This window comes from Babylonia areolata, chromosome 9 (genome assembly GCF_041734735.1).
Source record: "Babylonia areolata isolate BAREFJ2019XMU chromosome 9, ASM4173473v1, whole genome shotgun sequence".
Classification (NCBI taxonomy): domain Eukaryota; kingdom Metazoa; phylum Mollusca; class Gastropoda; order Neogastropoda; family Buccinidae; genus Babylonia; species Babylonia areolata.
In genome coordinates, this window is record NC_134884.1 from 45,798,852 (window position 1) to 45,818,518 (window position 19,667).

General features: G+C 41.3%; 2 protein-coding genes across 2 annotated transcripts; both read left to right on the top strand.

Moving 5' to 3' along the window:
* The first annotated feature begins 843 nt into the window (after positions 1-843).
* On the top strand, positions 844-4,846 carry LOC143285526 (uncharacterized). The gene is made up of 2 exons (XM_076592883.1): positions 844-1,002; positions 3,652-4,846. The coding sequence occupies exons 1-2, from the start codon at positions 921-923 to the stop codon at positions 4,290-4,292; spliced, it is 723 nt and encodes a 240-aa protein (XP_076448998.1). The 5' UTR covers positions 844-920; the 3' UTR covers positions 4,293-4,846.
* A 3,063-nt stretch (positions 4,847-7,909) lies between these two features.
* LOC143285895 (bactericidal permeability-increasing protein-like) lies at positions 7,910-17,835 on the top strand. The gene is made up of 5 exons (XM_076593340.1): positions 7,910-8,288; positions 9,455-9,554; positions 12,992-13,123; positions 14,053-14,126; positions 15,799-17,835. Exons 1-5 carry the CDS (start codon positions 8,168-8,170, stop codon positions 16,101-16,103), a joined length of 732 nt encoding a protein of 243 aa, XP_076449455.1. The 5' UTR covers positions 7,910-8,167; the 3' UTR covers positions 16,104-17,835.
* Positions 17,836-19,667: the final 1,832 nt, after the last annotated feature.

The following is a 19,667-nucleotide window of genomic DNA, read 5'->3' on the forward strand; positions in this document are numbered from 1 at the left end:
CGAAAGGGTTATTTTTCTATGAAACAAAAAAAAAATTTTTTTAAAGAATTACAAGACAAAATACTGCCAAATTATTAATCTGTAGTAATACTTGCTTCAAAGAATTGACGCCACGCTCATGCTATTCACCATCTGTGCATGATCTGGAAACTGAGCGATTTTTTTTCTTTTCTTCTTTTGTTAACTGTAACTACTTTAATCAACCTATCCTCGGGCCATAATCCTAAACATTCATGTGCAAATTACGAGCAAGTACAGGGTGAAACTGTATCACACTCTCTACAGCCACACTCCTGCTTAAAACGATGCTGAACACTGACTGTTTACAATAACAGTTGTTTTCATTAACTATCTATTAGCCTTTATTTTTATCAGCCATAAAGCCTGACAAGCGCGTTGGGTTTATGCGAAGGTCCGGCACCAAAAGTGCACACGTGGTGTAGAGTGTCATCAGTCCGTACGCTTTGACTCATTGAAACTATAATAATAATAATAATGATAATAATAATAATAATAATGCTATTTATATAGCGCTGAATTGATCTTGTGCAGAGACAAATCAAAGCGCTTTCGGACCAGTCAATCACACGCATGCATAGCTGTAAAACTGGAGAAACTGAAGACAATTGAAGAAGAGGCAGGGAAGGGAGACTATTTTGGGAAGAGGTGGGTTTAAAGACCAGACTTGAAAGAGACTTGAAACTGAAACTTAGCCAGGTTTGTGGGCGTGTCTCTAAGGGCTGACAGGAAACGAAAATCACAGAGTCACGAGACGAAGTGATCGAACCAATGAATACAGCGGAGGAGGGCGGAGCAGTTGTTCAAGCGATTCCAATAAAAAGGGCCGAAAGGTTCCGCTCAGTTATCTGCTTCGTCGCCGATTCAGTCCGCTAAAGAGTGACCGTCACACTGAAGTGAAGATGAAGCTGTGTCTGGCAATCTGCCTTGTCGCCTTCCTTGGTCTGGCCGTGGATGTTGCCACTGCCAAGCCAGCCCGCCGCAGTAAGCAATTTGTTCGGACAGTCATGACATTGTAGGGCGCATACTCGCTCATAGTATTTTATTAGCATGCTGCTGGAAATGTTGTTATTTTTGTAGATTTATACAAACATCTGTTAGCATGATGCTGGAACATAATGTCATTTTTTTGTAGATTTAAACCAGCTGTTTTTTTGGTTTTTTTTGGGGGGGGGTTGTTGGTTTTGTGTGTGTGTGTGTGTGTGTGTGTGTGTGTGTGTGTGTGTGTATGTGTGTGTGTGTTTTTGTCGGATACGTTCACATTTGGGGGGAGGGGAGGGGGTTGGCGGGGGGGAGGGGGTAGGAGGTCATTATTTGATATACATGATTATATTGCTTTTTTATATAGTGTGGGACAAAAAATGTTTCTGATGCTGTGTTTCAGATGTGTTGCCTTTATATTATCGTTAGCGGGAAAATTATCAAGAGAAAAGAAGCATGCTGAAAACTTTTGATATACATCTTACGAATTCTAATAACTTCGAGATTCTAGTGGAGGTAATCAGGAGTTTTATATCTGAGGAGGTTTATTTTCCTTCTTGGAAGACTCAAATGTATCAACTTGAACAAATCTAACTTTACCTGACTTTTTTACTCACTGGTTGCTATCTAACCAGCCTGTAAAGCTTTCACTTCTGTACCCTTGCCCGAAGAAGCTGTTTTTACAGCGATAATTTGCTGCTTTTTAAGAATACAAGTTTTAAAGACATGAAGAGCTAAGCGGAGCCCTGAACACGAAGAGAGTATGAACTATCCGTATATTTATATATATATATATATATATATATATGTGTGTGTGTGTGTGTGTGTGTGTGTGTGTGTGGATGTATAGATAGATAGACAGATAGATAGATAGATATTCGTTGCTGATTCTGTGTAAAAAGAACGTGTTTGTTGTTTTGTCATTTTTAACTTGCTGCTTTTGTTTTGTTTATTTGTTTTTATGAGCAAAAATTTTGTAGACTAGAATTGGAATCTTAAATGAAAGAAAAATGAGACTAAGAGATGAAACATAAAGCAGCAATAAGCAGCTTGCCTTGAAGTAGTGTGCATTTTGAATGGAGGGAGATACTTCTCTTCATTGTTGTTTAATACTTTACTCTCTCAGCCTCATTGTTCTTTCATTTCGAATCAAAATTCTATCGAGACGACCATGTATTTGTTCCGAATTGTATTTGTATTTGTATTTCTTTTTATCACAACAGATTTCTCTGTGTGAAATTCGGGCTCTTCTCGAGAGAGCGCGTCGCTACACTACAGCGCCACCCTTTTTTTTCTTTTTTCTTTTTTTCCTGCCTGCAGTTTTATTTGTTTTTCCTATCGAAGTGGATTATTCTACAAAATTTTGCCAGGAACAACCCTTTTGTTGCCGTGGGTTCTTTTACGTGCGCTAAGTGCATGCTGCACACGGGACCTCGGTTCATCGTCTCATCCGAATGACTAGCGTCCAGACCACCACTCAAGGTCTAGTGGAGGGGGAGAAAATATCGGCGGCTGAGCCGTGATTCGAACCAGCGCGCTCAGATTCTCTCGCTTCCTAGGCGGACTAAATATTGTATTTATGTATTGTGTAGTATAAGGAGGACCAAAAGGTAATGTCAGTCTTGAATAAAATCCACTTCCTTTTTTGAGGAAGTGTCTGGGTTTGTTCTTGTGTTCCTTTTATCTATCAGTGTGCTAACTGTATTGGTAGCACAAGCAGCATTGACTTGAAGTTGTGTACCTTTTAAATGTAGAGAGTCACTTCTTAGAACTGTTTAATATGTCAAAATTTATTACTTATATTTCACGTAGTCTAATCAGCCCCCACCCCTTCAATCTTCTGCATCTGTTTCTGTCTGTACTCACTTCTCTTTCACACATATTCGTCACACTGCCAGATTCATGGCTTAACAATAATTTGTCGAGAATGTTCAGGTAAAAATTGAATTTATCAAAACGTTTTATTAACTGAGCTAACAATATATGATTGATATTTGTTTATTTATCTATGTATTAACTTCTTTTTTTTATCTATTAACTCACTCAGTACGGCCAGTCCTCTCTTCTCCTCTACACAGACCCCTCGGATGTCCAGTGGGTGTCTGAATGACCCAACCTTTAGCTTCCGTCGTCAGAATTGTGGTATTCTTTGTCAACATTCACCTCTTCAGTGTAAGAGCCTTCCGCTTGTAATATTTTGATGGTTGTAATTGGGGTGAAACGCTGTTAACGTCGTCTCTTTCGCCATTCGTATGGAGAGAGTTAAGATATCTTGTTAGAGTGCATATTCTTGAAGCTCTGTGCGCTTTACAATAGCACGAAAGGCATTCACTGAAACATCCCCGCAAAAACATACACGTATAATTTGAAACATAGGTAAGAGAGAACAATTAAGAGTATCAAGTAATGTATCAGATATAAAAAGATAAAACTAGATATAACGGTAACAACGAAACTAAACCAGTTATGTCAACCGAACAACCAATCCTAAGTGTTCAGATGACTTGTTCTTTCACTGGAATAACAGAATTACCTGTTTTTCATTAATCATCCATAGAATTAAAAGAGCAATTGTTTGAACTCCGAAAATTATTTTGCATAATGTATTAACTGACACAGTGATGGCGTTAATTGTATTTTTTGCATGTGCAGAAAATGATTCACTCGACGAGTTACGAGCCTTGGACGAGTTACAAGCCTTGGACGAGTTACCAGCTTTAGACGACATGGGTGACGGACCATCCCTTGACGACTTACGAGCCATGGACGAGTTACCAGCCTTGGACAAGATGCCAGCCTTGGACAAGATGCCAAGCTTGGACGACTTACGGGCCTTGGACGACTTACAGGCCTTGGACGAGTTACCAGCCTTGGACAAGATGCCAGCCTTGGACAAGATGCCAGCCTTGGACAAGATGCCAAGCTTGGACGACTTACGGGCCTTGGACGACTTACAGGCCTTGGACGAGTTACCAGCCTTGGACAAGATGCCAGCCTTGGACAAGATGCCAAGCTTGGACGACTTACGGGCCTTGGACGAGTTACCAGCCCTGGACAAGATGCCAGCCTTGGACAAGATGCCAGCCTTGGACAAGATGCCAAGCTTGGACGACTTACGGGCCTTGGACGAGTTACCAGCCTTGGACAAGATGCCAGCCTTGGACAAGATGCCAAGCTTGGACGACTTACGGGCCTTGGACGAGTTACCAGCCCTGGACGACATGGATGGCGGACCAGCGTTCGATGAGTTGCCAGTGTTCGATGAGCTGAGGAAAGCCATGCGGGACGATTGATATTCCAATCCCGCATGCGCCCTCGAGCGCCCCGACTTATGTTGAGGAAAGTGAAACGAACAGTTTCAGCAATCACGCCATCTGCGAGTCCTTGGTTGATTTGATATCCAACATTTTTGGAACTGAACGACTCTTTACCACAGGGTACACCTGTGTCTCTCTCTCTTTTTTTTTTCTAAATGTATATGAATCTTATAACTGTCTTATTTTTAAAGTCTAAACGAATCTGTTTGTCTCAAACTTTTAGTTCTTTAGAAATATATATATATATATAATCAAGATCATCCATATATATATAGAGAGAGAGAACAGAATAGGTAAGCTCTCAATTAGCATACTGTTTATTTTTCCCCTGACCATAATTTTGATGGTATAAAGAACATCACAAATTTGCATGTGCAAAAGAAGAGAAACAATAGGAACACCTTTCTTGTCAAACAATGATGAAAGAACGTGTAACATTGGAATATTTTGTATTCGGCTTTGAAAAAAAATGTCTGGTGTCAATATCAACCTGATAATAAATACTTGCCTGGCGTTTTTATCCTCAAGAACCTGCCTCTCTGTGTGTTTCTCTGTGAACATTGTCTGTTCACACTCAGTGGTTTGTGGCAACATTTAGTTTGTTGGTTGTATGGCGCAGGTATTCAGTACAAGGATATTCACACACACACACACACACACACACACACAACTGATCGAGAAAATTTCATCCTTTGACTCCTGTCAAGGTACAGAGGATAGACATGTCCATATCTTAAGTAACAGAAAAAATCACTGCTCTGCTAAGACCCTGCCAAACTGTGTACGTGTGTGCGTGCATGCTAACATGCGTGCTTGTATGCATGCATGTATGTTGTCAGTCTGTCTGTCTGTTCGCTTTTATGTTTATATGGATGTATGAATAACGTATTTATATATGTATGGAATGATTTTGTCATCTTGTAGTTTTGTTTTGATTTTAACTGATGTATTGAACGTTTTGAAAGAAAAGAACCTTGTTTGCGAGGAAAAAATGTAATAGAAAATGTGAAAAGTTTGGAGACTTTAGCAATCAATGATTGAAAAAATAAATAAAAACAAAAAACACTTCAACAAGTCCTTCGAACACATGTAATCTGTGATGAAAATAAAGAAACGAACACGTCTGTCAAGAAAAGCCGAAAGGGGAGAAGATCGAGAATCATACACTCCGTTACTTCCCTTGGACTGGCGTTCAACTCGTACTTAGATTTCAGCCTCAAAACATTTACTTCCACACACACACCACTTTCCGCTTGGGGGCTTTCGATTTCCACGTTTCAAAGTCCTTTCAACAGCAGCTTTTTTTTTCTTTTTCTTTCTTTTTTCCTCTTCTTCTTCGTCTTTCATTTCATTTCCAGTCCCGGGCTTGGCGAACTGAAAAAGATATGGTGTACATATTGGTTGTTTTTTGTTGTTGTTTTTTAAGTAAAAAAAAAAAAGAAAAAAGGATTCATTCGTTTCTTTCTTCTTTTTTTTTTTACAATGCGCGAAAACTTAATATTAAACGATACAGATGCATCGTAATAAATTAACGCATAGATTAAAAAAGATCTGTAATAAGACATTGGACATATATATATATAGATAAGGATATAGGATATACGACGAAAAATATTTTCCTACTAATGTCATACATGTGTGCAAAATTAACATTTAGATATACTGCTACGGTCCAATTTCGAATATCAGTATCTCACGATTCTGGCCCGTCTGATGTCTGACACATACACTTTTTTTCTTTTCTTTTCTTTTCTTTTCTTTTTTTTTTTTTTTTTTTTTTTTTCTCCAGTGACAACAAATCCCAGACTCAATCGAATCCCGTTTTAACGAAAATTCTCTCAATCCAGTTAACTGCTTTGGTGACTGAGTTCAGTTTCAAGAAGGTGTCAAGTGTGCGGACAGATCCTCATAACTATGCTGCACCATATCTGCTGTGACAAAATAAGAGGATGTCTGACATGATCTGACCCCAGCGCGGTGATCAGGCCTTGAGAGACAATCCCAGGTTTGTGCAACACATTTACAGAAAAAAATGAAACCAAAATAACAGGATAGAATAGATAAGTAACTTGAAATGCATTGAAATATAGTAAAGGGAACGAACGATTTGTAGAAAGCAAGTGAATGAGATAAAAACTAGAACGAAAATGGGCAACGCTCAGCGTACGAAGCCGCACACATCCAAACATACACGCACGCCAACCCAAGCATGCAAATGCACACACACACACACACACACACACACACACACACACACACATGTCAAAGAATACCAAAAAGAACAGGTACAATTGAGGTCATCACACCACCGATCGCCTGAAAGAAAGCCAGAAAGGTAGAGAGAGGAAGCGGCCGCAAGTCTAGCATGAAAGGTAGAGCACGATGCTTTGCAAATCAAACGAATATTGGCATCATTTCCAGACCAACATTGCGCAAACTGTTCTTCAAAACGGAACTCTTTGGTCTTTTCCAAATACAGTAGACTGTGCAACACGCTTCAGAGATACTTTCCTGCCCCGCCTCTTGTGGCCAATCAGTGGCAGCATGTGTGTTTGTGTGTGTGAGAGAGAGAGAGAGAGAGAGAGAGAGAGAGCATGCGTGTTTGTGTCAGTGTGCGCGCGAGTGTGCCCTGTAAGTACCGGCATGTGTCAGGATATCTCTGTTCAGGTGCGGGCACAAACATGTGTGTATTTGCTTATGTGTGTGTGTGTTTGGGGGGGGGGGGGGGGGGGGTACTTATATGGGTGTGCCGGATAAGGGAAAGGGGAGAGGGGCATATCATGTGTGTGTGTGTGTGCCCCCGTGTGTGTGTGTGTGTGTGTGTGTGCGCGCGCGTGCGCGCCTCTCAGTGTGCCAGTGTGTGTGTGTGTCAGTGTATGTGTATGTGTGTGTGTGTGTCAGTGTGTGTATGTGTGTGTGTGTGTGTGTGTCAGTGTGTGTGTGCCTGTGTGTGTGCCGGTGTGTGTGTGTGTGTGTATGTGCCTCTCAGTGTGCCAGTGTGTGTGTGTGTGTGTGTGTGTGTGTGTATGTGTGTGTATGTGTGTGTGTGTGTGCCTCTCAGTTTGCCAGTGTGTGTGCTGTGTGTGTGTGTGTGTGTGCCACGGTGTATGTGTGTGTGCAGTGTGTGTGTGTGTCAGTCAGTGTGTGTGTGTGTGTGTGTGTGTGTGTGCCGCGCGCGCGCGCCACTGACGCCGGTACGTGTGTGTGTGTGTGTGCAGTTTTGATTTGCTGCGTCTTCAAGTATACACTGCTGTCAGAGGAACTATATGATGCTTTATGTAATAATTATTGTTTGCTGTGCATTGTGCTGTCTCCACCCCACTCCACCCCCCACACCGCCACCCTCCCCTTTTTTTCTTCTTTTTATTTTCCTTTTTTCGTTTTCTTTTTTTCTTTTCTTTTTTTTATGTATCTTATTTTATTTCGTTTCGTATTATTTTCCTCCAAGAACCTGACAAAGCGCGTCAGTTGGATTACACTGCCCTCAGTGCCCTATCTCACTGACCTGCATACTAAAAATAAACACACAGCTCATTGCTTATGACTTGTTGGTTTGGATATCGGGAAGTCCCGGTCACCGCTGAGCCGGAACCATGAGGAGTCCAAGTAATGCGACACGTGTCCTGTTTCCAAAGACGTTTCAAGACACAGCAAGCCAGCTGTTTGGTAATCATGTTGGTTAGTTCCAGATGTCGATCAGAATACATACGTAAACTGTAGTTGGGAACTTTGTTCGTCAACGATTAAGAGTCTTGAAGCCTCTGTCTCGGTGACTATCGGAGAAGCAGCTGTGTAGAAGTACAGGAACCTGTTAGTCGTTCGTTTTTCGCTTTTGTTGTGGCTAGTGAGATATGGCTTGCTGCCGGAAATTGCTGTGTACAATAGTGGTGGTTTTGCTGCTTGGCTTCGGTGGAATATGTGCCATCATGCCGGAGTTTCTAACCAGAGTCATGCAATATCCTTTGGACTACGGTACAGTACATGATTCAAATTTTGACATGAATTTGTCTAAACTGTGACTCTCTCTCTCTCTCTCTCTCTCTCTCTCTCTCTCTCTCTCTCTCTCTGTGTGTGTGTGTGTGTGTGTGCGTGTGTGTGTGTGTGTGTGTGCGCGCGCGCGTGTGTGAACGAGCCGGCACATGCGTGTATGTTTATCAGCCGTCAGTTTGTTTTCAGTTTTTTTGTTTTGTTTTGTTTTTGTGTGTGTGTGCCGTGTGTGTGTGTGTCAGTGTGTGTGTGTTTGTGTGTGTGTGTGTGTGTTGTGAGTATGTGTATGTGTGTAAGTGTGTACCAGTGTGTGTGTCAGTGTGTGTGTGTGTGTGTCAGTGTGTGTGCCAGTGTATGTGTGTGTGTGTGTGTGTGTGTGTGCGGCGGACGCGCGCGCGCGCCGTGCGTGCGTGTGACTAACAAAGAAAGAACAGCTTTAAACACAGTTTCCCAGCGTGCATCTTTGTCCGGAAAAGGCTAAGGCTGTATATGGATGAGTCACTGAGTGGTCTCAGCTCAGTACTGATCGAGCTACCTGCAAAATTATATAATTATATAATATACACATGTACGTCCTCCCTGCGTCGGGAGTTGTTCGTTCAGTTTGTGTTACTCAGGAACCATGCACTGTGTCGCTGCACAAGGTCCTTGCATGTTTTCTCACTTGGTGATAGCAGATGAGGGCCGAGAGGGCAAACTGAGGAACCGGCTGAGGACTCAGTGATGTTAATAATTGTACTGAACTTACTCTTTCCCTGTTGGTCAGCTTTTCGCGCCCCGCCGCTGTCCCACCGGCCCCTCAGTGCACCCCCACCCCCTCATCCACCCCCGGCCCCTCCCTGATGTTCAGTTTCCACAACAAAACACACCAGTGACTGACACGCACGGTGCAGCATCGACCTCATTCCTTTCCTCCTCTGTGCCTGTCAGTGCAATGTGTTGATCAGTCTCGTAAAGTGGTTCAGTGAATGTCAAATCGTTCCTTCATTTGATGTTGATACCATTAAACCCCTCCTGATTGTGTGTGGTTTAAATGTCCATCCAGTGAGGCCGGCCAGTGCCATCATCACCAATACTCTGAAACAACCCGGGACACCTTACAGGTGTCAGTGTATGTGTCACACCATCAGTATTTTGTTGGTATTTCACAGCTAACCAGAAAGCTATCGACGCCCTGGCAGACGAAGTTCGGAGTGCGAAAATCCCTGATCAGTCTGGCGACAGTGGTCATATTAGCTATAGTCTGAGCAGGTGAGACTTACAATGTGGGTTATTCATTGGCTATCAGCGCAACATCTAACCAGACATACACTCAGTCACGCACGTACCAGTATGCACACACTGGCACACACACACACACACACACACACACACACACACACACCGTCACATTGAGACACACACATACACACATCCTTTCTGTGGCACACGCTCTCTCTCTCTCTCTCTCTCTCTCTCTCTCTCTCTTGCTACACTCAGTTATATATATAAGGAAGCAGCAGGTTCAAAGATCTTTTTCTTTCCAGGCTCCGTCATTGTGGAACAAAACTACCAGAAATTTGTGTCATTCTGTCTCTCTGAAATCTTTTAAGTCTGCCCTGAAAACGCATCTTTTCCAACAGCAGTACTGAACAGGGTTTTTTGTTGTTGTTTTTAATTCGTAATTTATTTTGTTTGTCAGTTTGGGGTTGTTGCTGTTGTTGTTGTTCGTTTGCTCGTTTGTTTCAGTGTTTTTTGTTTTGTTTTTTTGTTTGTTTCGGTTGTTGTTTTGTTTTTTTTTTTATCTTGGTGTGATCTGGTTTTGGGTGCGTGTTTTGTTGTGGAGAGGCTGTTTGCCGTGTGTGTGTGTGTGTGTGTGTGTGTGTGTGTGTGTGTGGCAGGGTGCTAGCGAGTGTCCGTGCGTTCAGTTCGTGTGTGTGCAGTGCGTGCCTGAGTGCGTTTTGCACTGACGGATGCGCGCGTCAGTTTTCAGTGGAGGGGGTCATGGGTGGGTGGGTGGTTTCCAATGTTCGGTTGCGTGAGTGTTTTCTGGCACGTGCTTCAATGTGTGTGTGTGTGTGTGGGGCGGGGGGGGGGGGGGGGGAATGCATTGGGGGGGGGGGGGGAGTGTGTGCGTGTGTGGGAGGGGGGGGGGGGGCAGTTACTGATTCAGTGGTGGTGGAGGCGGGGCCGGTGTGGGGAACGAAATGTCAAGCGTTTTGAGAGAAACGCGCTACATTAAATTTTTAATGTCCATTATTTCCTGTTGATGTTGTTTTTAAATAAATCATAAAATGTAAACAACAATTAGGTCACCGAGCAGAAGTGACACATGTGTTCAGCCCCCCACACATTTACATGATCACATTTAGTATCCTGAATGTATGTGTATATGTGTTTATTTTACTGATCAGCGGCAGCCCTCCCATCTTTCCAGAACTGGAGCAGCGTGTTACGTTTGTTCAATTCAGAAACATGGGGAAATAAATAAACCGTTATGTTGGTGATACGGGCTTTCTCCTGGCACCAAGAAAGGGGAAGGTTATTTACCTTGGTCATCTTATGACCGGGTTATATTTGTCTTTCCACAGAAACAAACCACAATGTCACAGAGTGGCTGAGAGGGTTCCCTAATTTCAGTCTGACCCAGCTGAGAAGATCTGTTTCTTATAAAATTAATTAATTAATTAATTAATTAATTAATTAATTAATTAATTAATTAATCAATTAATTAATCAATTAATTAAGATAATAATAATAATTATTATCATTATCATCATCATTATTATTATTATTATAGTAATGATGATAATGATGATGATGATGATAATTTAATTCATAAAGTGCCTTACCATGTAAAGCATGCTCAATTGTGTTGTACAATGTGAAAACTGATAATTGAAATATGCATTTAAATGCAAAAGCAACCCCCTGCCCCCCCCCTCCCCCACCCAGCTCCCCCCCTCCCCCACCCAACTTTCTTTCTTGTATAACCCTCCACAGACATTCAACCAAACAGTCAAACACTAATTTATGTTCACACACACACAGAGAGAGAGAGAGAGAGAGAGAGGGGGGGGGATTTCATCACACACGACACACCTCTCATCATGTACATCATGCATAACAATACCTAAGTAATGCACATATATACACAATACATGAATCCAATATCACACTGCTTTAAACCTTACCACAATGCTTAAAATCACTGCCACATCTTTTCACGGTATCTTTTCACTTTATTTTCATGGATAAAAGTCTATGAGGTAGAGCTGACAGCTCACTGGTAATGACTTGAATGGACTGTCTTGAAGATCATTTATTTTTTATATTCCTATATTACTGTTGAAAGCACTGGCTAAATAACACAATGGAAATTATTTTGTTTGTTGTTGTTGGGTTGTTGTTTTGTTGTTGTTGTTTTCAACATTTACCTTTGGCGTGGTAAAGAACATAATTTGAGCATATATATTTGAGCATATATATATATATATATATATATATATATATTTAAGTATATGTGTGGGTGTTGGTCATGTGTGTGTAGTAGTTGTTGTAGTTGTGGCAGCAGCTATTAACAGTATTCCCTATCACAATTCTAAACCAGTAAAAGTGTCTTTGTTATGTTGTTGGTTTTGTTGGCTTTTTTTTGTTTGTTTGTTTGTTTGTTTGTTTGTCTTTTGTTTTATTTTGTTGTTGTTGTTTGTTGCTTTTCCTTTTTTTTTTCTTCTTTTTTTTTTTACACTGTCCATAGCTTTTTTGATGTGTGTGTTTGTGCCTGTATGTTTGTCATTGTAGTATTTTGTGCAGACACAGAAATTTCCCCTGTGAGATTAATAAAGTGATATTGTGTTGTATGTGCAGTGTGGTATTGTATTATATTATGTTGTATTTATTGTATAAGCAGTATTGTGGTGTGTTGTGGTGTATTATGTTGTAGTGTATTGTATTGTATGTACATTATTGTATTGTGTTGTGTTGTATTGCATTGTATGTGCAGTAATTGTATGTGTTTTTTATGTGTACAGTATTGTGTTATATTGTATTGTATGTGCAGGATTGTGTTGTTGTATGTATAGTATTGTATGTACAGTTTTGTGTTCTATTGTATTGTGTTGGAGTGTACAGTATTGCATGCGCAGTATTGTAATGTAGTATTGTGCAGTGTAGTGTAGTGTGGTGTAGTGTATGTGCAGTATTGCATGGTTTTGTAATGCAGTATTCTGTGTGTAGTATTGTGCTGTATTGTATTGTATATGCAGTTATTTTGTATTGTACTGTTGTTGTTGTTATTGTTTGAGCAGAATTATTGTGTTGTTGTGTTTATGCAGTATCGTACAATTGTATTGTGTCATATGTGCAGTATTCTGTTGAGTTGTATTGTGTGCAAGTTGTATTGTATTGTATTGTATTGTATTGAACTTGCAGTATTGTGTTCCATTGTACTGCTTTGTCCTGCACTGTACTATACTGTTCTGTACCTTTTTTTTTATTGCATTACATTGCATTGCATTGTATTATGTGTGCAGTGATATGTTGAATTGTATGTGCATTGTATTGTATTGTAGTGTAGTGTATGTGCAGTATTGTGTTCTATTGTGTTCTACTGTACTGTACTGTACTGTTTTATGTTTTTTGGTGCATTTTATTGTTGCTGTTGTGTTTTTCAATGCATTACATTGCATTGTATTGCATTGTGTGTGCAGTATTGCCATCAGAGGATTCACACCACCAAGCAGCAACATCCAGCTGGTCCCTGATGCAGGTCTGTCATGGTCAGCCAGCAATGCAGGCATCAGTCTCCACTCTGACTGGCGTGTCCGCTACAAACGGGGATGGTGAGACCCTTGCCACAGTGTGTGTCAAAGTCTTTTTTTTTCTTTCTTTTTTTTTTTTCTTTTTACTTCACGGTTGTACATTGGAAAAGCAACAATTGCATTTTTTCATCTCCTTTTTTTAATATTTTTTTTTCTATTACATCAAGCCATCTGGAAGAAAAATCAAAATAGGAGAAAGAAGATCTGGATCTGGATTTTGCCTCAGCCCTTTGCTGCAAGCACCACAGCTGGACCATGTCAAAGGCACTGAGGAAGTCAGTGTCACTGTCACCGCACCCAGCTTCCCCTCCACCCCCCCCCCCCCCCCACCCCCCCACCCCCTCACTCTTTCTGATCTCACATTTCTCTTGTTTTCTATTTACATGTTTTTTGTGTATGTTTTTGTTGTTGTTGTTGTTTGGTTGTAGTTTGTTTTTTTTACAGGTTTTGTCTTTAAACTCTGAATCAGTCATCATAATCATTACTACTACTACTACTATCATGATTATTATTATCATTCTTAGTAGTAGTAGTAGTAGTAGTATCATTATTATTATCATTGTTATTATCATCATCATCATTAGTAGTAGTAGTAGTAGTATCATTATTATTATCATTGTTATTATCATCATCATTAGTAGTAGTAGTAGTATTGGTATTATTATCATTGTTATTATCATCATCATTAGTAGTAGTAGTAGTATTGGTATTGGTATTATTGTTGTTGTTGTTATTGTTATTATCATTACCACTTCTATTGATACCACTACAGTCAACTCAACTCATACAGAACAAGTGATATCAGAAAATACGAATAATAAAACCATCATAATTACACTGTCTGTATCAGTACACACGATGCACGTCCTTAGTTGATCTGTCAGTGCTTTCTTTGGTAACTTTTCCTTGTGAGAAGAGAAGAGTGTCACGTGGTTCTGATTTGTGGGCAGGGTCAAAGCTTCCACGTCCGGCAGTGTGGAGGTGTCTGTTAGTGGTGTCAGTCTGTCTCTCACTGTGGGTTTTGGTGAGTGCTTTGGGGGCAGGCGGGGGCGGGGGGGGTGGGGGGGGGGGAGAGGCTAAGGGTACAGTCTCTTTTAGCACAAGGGACAGTGATATTCAGTGTGTTCTGAACGATTCCCAGCAGTTTGTATCTTCATTTGCGGTGGACATACGTCAGTCTGTAGTGGGTAGCTTGTCGTAGTTTTGTTTTTACTTTCATGTAGTACGGCTGGCGGTCCCTCCGCTCCACCAGTAGCTGGGTATTTTTGTGGGCGTCGTCTTCTCAGCACACCCTCTCACTCCACCCCCCCCCCCTCCCCCCCCATCCTCACATCCAGTCCCTCGTCCATTCTCCACATCCATTGTATGAATATGTACGAGTGTGTGTGCTGAAATGGATGAATGAGGTTTTGTCTAAATCACCTTGTAATGAACAAACAATAAACCAGTGACTTGCAGAACAAAGTGCAGTGTCACTTCCTGAATGTCTCCACTGTTTGGTGACTGAATGTTTGTAAACAAAACAACAACACAAAGAAAGAAGCATATCACGTACGAATTAGCATAAGGTACAAAAAAAGGAACTGTTGTAATCAACTGAATCTTTAAAATCAACAAATAGAGCTTAACACTTTATAAAACATTATGTAATGTGAAATATATTTTCTTCATGAAAAATGGTGCTTGAACTTTAAAATACCCAATAATCATGCTATGTTGTTGTTTTTTAAATGGCCATTGTTTTTCTCATGTGCAGACGTGTGTGCACACGTGTGTGTGTGTGTGTGTGTGTGTGTGTGTTTGTTTGTGTGTGTGTGTGTGTGTGTCTGTCTGTCTGTCTGTGTAACTGTAAGTGATGTGTGGCTTTATTTGCATGTCTCAGTTAAGTTCATTAACATGCATGTCCAACATTGAAAGAAAATTATGTCTTTGTTCATTATTTAGAATGCATAATTATGTGTAATAATTTGGAATAGAATCACCACAAAACATTCCTTGTGATGGTATCACAAAAATTGCAAGCCAAAGATGGAATATATGAATCAATCAAACAATCAAGCAATAATATATATCAGATAAATAAACTTTTTCTGCATGTCCTCAGGGGGAGTGGCTTTCACTGTACACAAACAAATCTGTCATCACTTTTTCCCACATACCTGCTAAAGGCTTTCACTGTACACAAACAAATCTGTCATCACTTTTTCCCACATACTTGCTAAAGGCTTTCACTGTACACAAACAAATCTGTCATCACTTTTTCCCACATACCTGCTAAATGTGCACTGATACTGACTGACACACTGTGTTTTGTGGTTGTTCAACCTGGGTGTGGTTGTGAATGGGTGACTTGGGATGAGTGATGACCCATACATGCTCCACCACGTCTCTTTAAAATAAGTGTTATATATGAGAGAGAGAGAGAGAGAGAGAGAGAGAGAGAGAGAGAGAGAGAGAGAGAGCAGATGCTTGACCTACACATAAACCTAACATGCTCATTCATAAATGTCTAGTTTGTCCTTGTGGTGTGTGTGTGTGTGTGTGTGTGTGTGTGTGTGTGTGTTCTATACCCAGCGTTAATTCAGACACTCGCCACTGTAATCCAAATCTAGCCCAGATAGTTAGGACAGCTGTTGCCCACTTTGCTGTCCTGACGAAGTGGGACACAACTGACCATCGTGCATTCTGTTTTCCAGGCATGGACACCACAGGCAAGTTGGCCATGAAGGCCAGACACTGCACGTGCAACGTGGGTGACGTCAGTGTGCGTGTTCATGGGAAACTGAGCAGCGTGCTGAACCTGTTCCGTGGAGAGGTGGAGAGACGAGTGAGAGGCATCATCCCTGGCCTGCTCTGTGATGGCACCAGTGACCAAATCAGAAGCGCCCAGAATCAGTTGGGAAAAGCGCAAGAAGAGTTGACTCCCTCACTGACTCAGTTCGCCCTGACAGTCTGTTTTATTCTATGTACATTTTTCCGTTTGTGGATATTTTATCCGTAGACATCTGAGTAAATGACTCAGGAGTATTTATTTTCTTAGTACAAGGTTTTTAGTCGTTGGATTACAAGCCAAAGATGGAATATATGAATCAATCAAACAATCAAGCAATAAAATAAAGTCACGTGCAGGCATTCTGTGGTCACACATTCCATTTGTTGAAGTGTTTGTTTGAGGTTCAACATGTCTCGTTTATTATCAAAAAGCTGAGTAAGCCCGTAAGCCGACTGATGATCTGATACATGAAACAAAACTAAAGAGAGAAGAGAAGGGGTGGCTGGTAGGCAGAGTGAGTGTGAAAGAGGGGAAACATGGATGAGAGAGAGAGAGAGAGAGAGAGTCCAACTCAGGAATTGTACTGGCCTGTATACAATAAGCACAATTTAATGGGTAAGAAAACCTGTTTATGACAACTGATTATAAACAAATTATAAACAAATAAACAACATAACAGACAAATACTTTTATATTGCTAACATAACAGACTTTTTTTTCTTTTTTTTTACAGTTATTGCTAACATCTCATGCAGTGCATTATTACATGACCTATGCACCACTCATACAGAATCATACGATGATTCTCTTGTTTTCAGGGCATACAGCATAAACATAACCAATTTTCTCAGTTGTGAATTTTTCAAAGTTTGTAACATTGTTCATATTTGTTTCTGTTATGTTTTCATGCATATTTATCTCGCAGTCTAATATATTTATAACAATCAAACAGAAAATTGGTTTTCTTTTTATCTCAAAATGGCAATTTCTTTGATACTTCTTGAATTTCTTATGTACATCCAAGTCACATATACCCAAAATCAGAAACTGTTAAGAGCATAACAATGCTTGTTTGTTGTGATTGCTGTGAGGTACTTTTCTGATTGTGCCAGCCATAAATGATTCATACATAGCAAACCAGTCGCTGCCAGTTCGTTTGTTGCTGTTTTTACACCCCAGTCTTGCCCAATGCAATCTGTCATTTGCTGGTTTAGTTGTGTAACAAAAAACAAAAAAAAACCCTGTTATTCTATCGCTCACCCATATATCAAGAATACAAATACATCAAAACATCTTTTTAAAGAGTATTGTACTGTATGTTGTATTGCACTACATTTTGTCACAACAGATTTCTCTGTGAGAAATCAATGCAGGCTGCATCTCTCTAGGGAGAGTGTGTGAGCACAGTGCAGCGTCACCCATACTTTTGTCTGCTTTTTTTCTGTCTGCAAGTATTTTGGAATGCTGTTCAAACCAGAGAGAGATGGGGGTGGGGACACCAGACAGTTGCTGTAGTCCCATGGACAATATCATGGATATGATTCCAGAATTTCGTCATTTATGAAAGCTCAATCAGATTCACAAATTTCTTCTGAAAATCTTTTCAGTCACTTTGATACCTTGTGTTAAAACACACACACACACACACACACACACACACACACATATATATATATATATATATATATATATACGGATTGTTATATTGTTATTATTATTACATTGTTTTGTTGAGTGCATGAGTGCATTTTTGCTGTGTCTTTGTGTTTACACTGGAATGTTTTAGTTTGATAACACTGGGATTTTTTATGCATCATTTTGCTTTTTAAAATGATTTACATGATCGTAAGTGATATAGTTTGAAAGTACAGGGATTTCTGTTATTGTTTTTTAATCTCATTTTTGATATTTTCTTCTTGTTCTTTTTTTTTTTCCTTTGCAAATAAACTGTCTTGCTAAATAAAGGAAACGTCTTTGAGAGGCACAGCTCCTGATAAACGCGCGCGCGCGCGCGTGTGTGTGTGTGTGTGTGTGTGTGTGCACTGACTGGAAAAATAAGTAAATTTGTGTAGAAACAGGTATTGCTTCATTACCCTCATGTGTATGCATACAGATGTACATAAAAGAAGCAATGCAAAAATCTGTCAACCCGCATGCCTCCTGATATTGGCCATACCCAACGTTTTCAGTGTACTGTTTCGCGCACATCACGCGAGCGAAAAATACGTACACTTACTCACACATTGCATGCACGCATAAGCACCCACGCGCACATATGTTATTATAGTTACTGTTCATCCTACTAGTCGATGCTCATACGTTGTGATGGTCGATGAGGTCCTCAGCATCTCAACCAGTGGTTGACTGGACACGATGTGCCCAAAGATGGCTGACCAATGCGATTCAGGCACGGAACGTCCTGACACATGCTGGGCACTTCTTCTTCTTCTGTTGTGTAGCCACAATCAACACGTTGATTATTTTGCCACATTTTGGGGGGGGTTTCCGCAGACCGGTTGCTTGACACCCCCCCCCCCCAAAAAAAAAAAAAAAAAAAAAATTTTTTTTTACTTCAATCACATTCACACTCTCCCTCCTGCCCACTAACTAAATCAGAGGGGTCGAGAAGTGACAGGCAGGCATCCTATTGATGGCCCCTGGCACCCCCGCCGCAGCGCCCTCCCTCCAGCACTCCCCCTACCCACTACTTACCTAAACATTCACTCTCACATTCATACCCGACATTGCTGTAATTTATGGTTTTGCCTACTCTTGGAGTTTCGCAGCAGTGAGACTGTCAAGAGTGGCGACCTTGAGGTGAGAGGTGACTCTGCTTTTGAAGCTGCTGGGGGAGTCTGCCTCGCACACGTGTGATCACATCATGTTCTGGCTGCCGTGGACTTGGGGAGTTCTGTCCTACGCTGTACCTCTCCTCTGTTCTCCTTGCCTCTGAGGTCTGGGAGCCTTTGTGGGCGAGGGAGCGCCATGCTGAGCGGTCCTGTGCAAGGGTTTTCCAGGTGGCGGTGTCAATGTCGACTGACGTCAGGGAGGCCTTCAGTGTGTACTTGAAGCAGTATCTGTCCTCCAGTGGCACGCTTTCCCTGACAGTGCATCACAGAGGAGTTGTTTCAGGATGTGCTCATCTGACAATGTGACCCACTCATCGTGTCAAGACTCAACACCGGTGAGGGGACAGGTAGCATATCATCCCCAGAGAGAACTGTTATACCTGGTATTTTGTCCTGCCAAGTGATCCACCAGATCTTTCGAAGACTGGTCATACTGAAGTGGTTGAGATGCCGATTGTGTCGTCGATAGACAGTTCATGTTTCGCTCCAGTACATGAGGTAGCACTGTTGCTCAGTAGACTTTTAGCTTTGTTTGAGGCTGATCGTTCAACGTTCCCATACACTGGCACGCAGTCTGCCAGAAGGCAGAGCTGACTTGTGAAGCCCTGCTGTTTACTTCAGCATCAATAGTCACTGCTCGAGAGAGGGTCCTGCCAAGGTGTGTGATCAGTTCTACCACCTGCAGTCTGCCCGTTCAGTAAGACTGTGGGTTCTGTGTTGAATGTATGAGCAACTGACCTGTCTTCTGTGTGCTGATGGTGACCCTACCGTTGTCACACCGGCTGAGAACTCGTCCATGCTGGCTTTCATTTCAGGCTCTGGCCCAGCATTCAAGGATTCAAGGCACTGTCGTCAGCCACGAGAAAGTCCCCTTCTCTTTTGTCACAGCTTGCAGTCTTATCAGATTGAAGAACTTCCCATCAATTATGTACTTCAGGTCAAT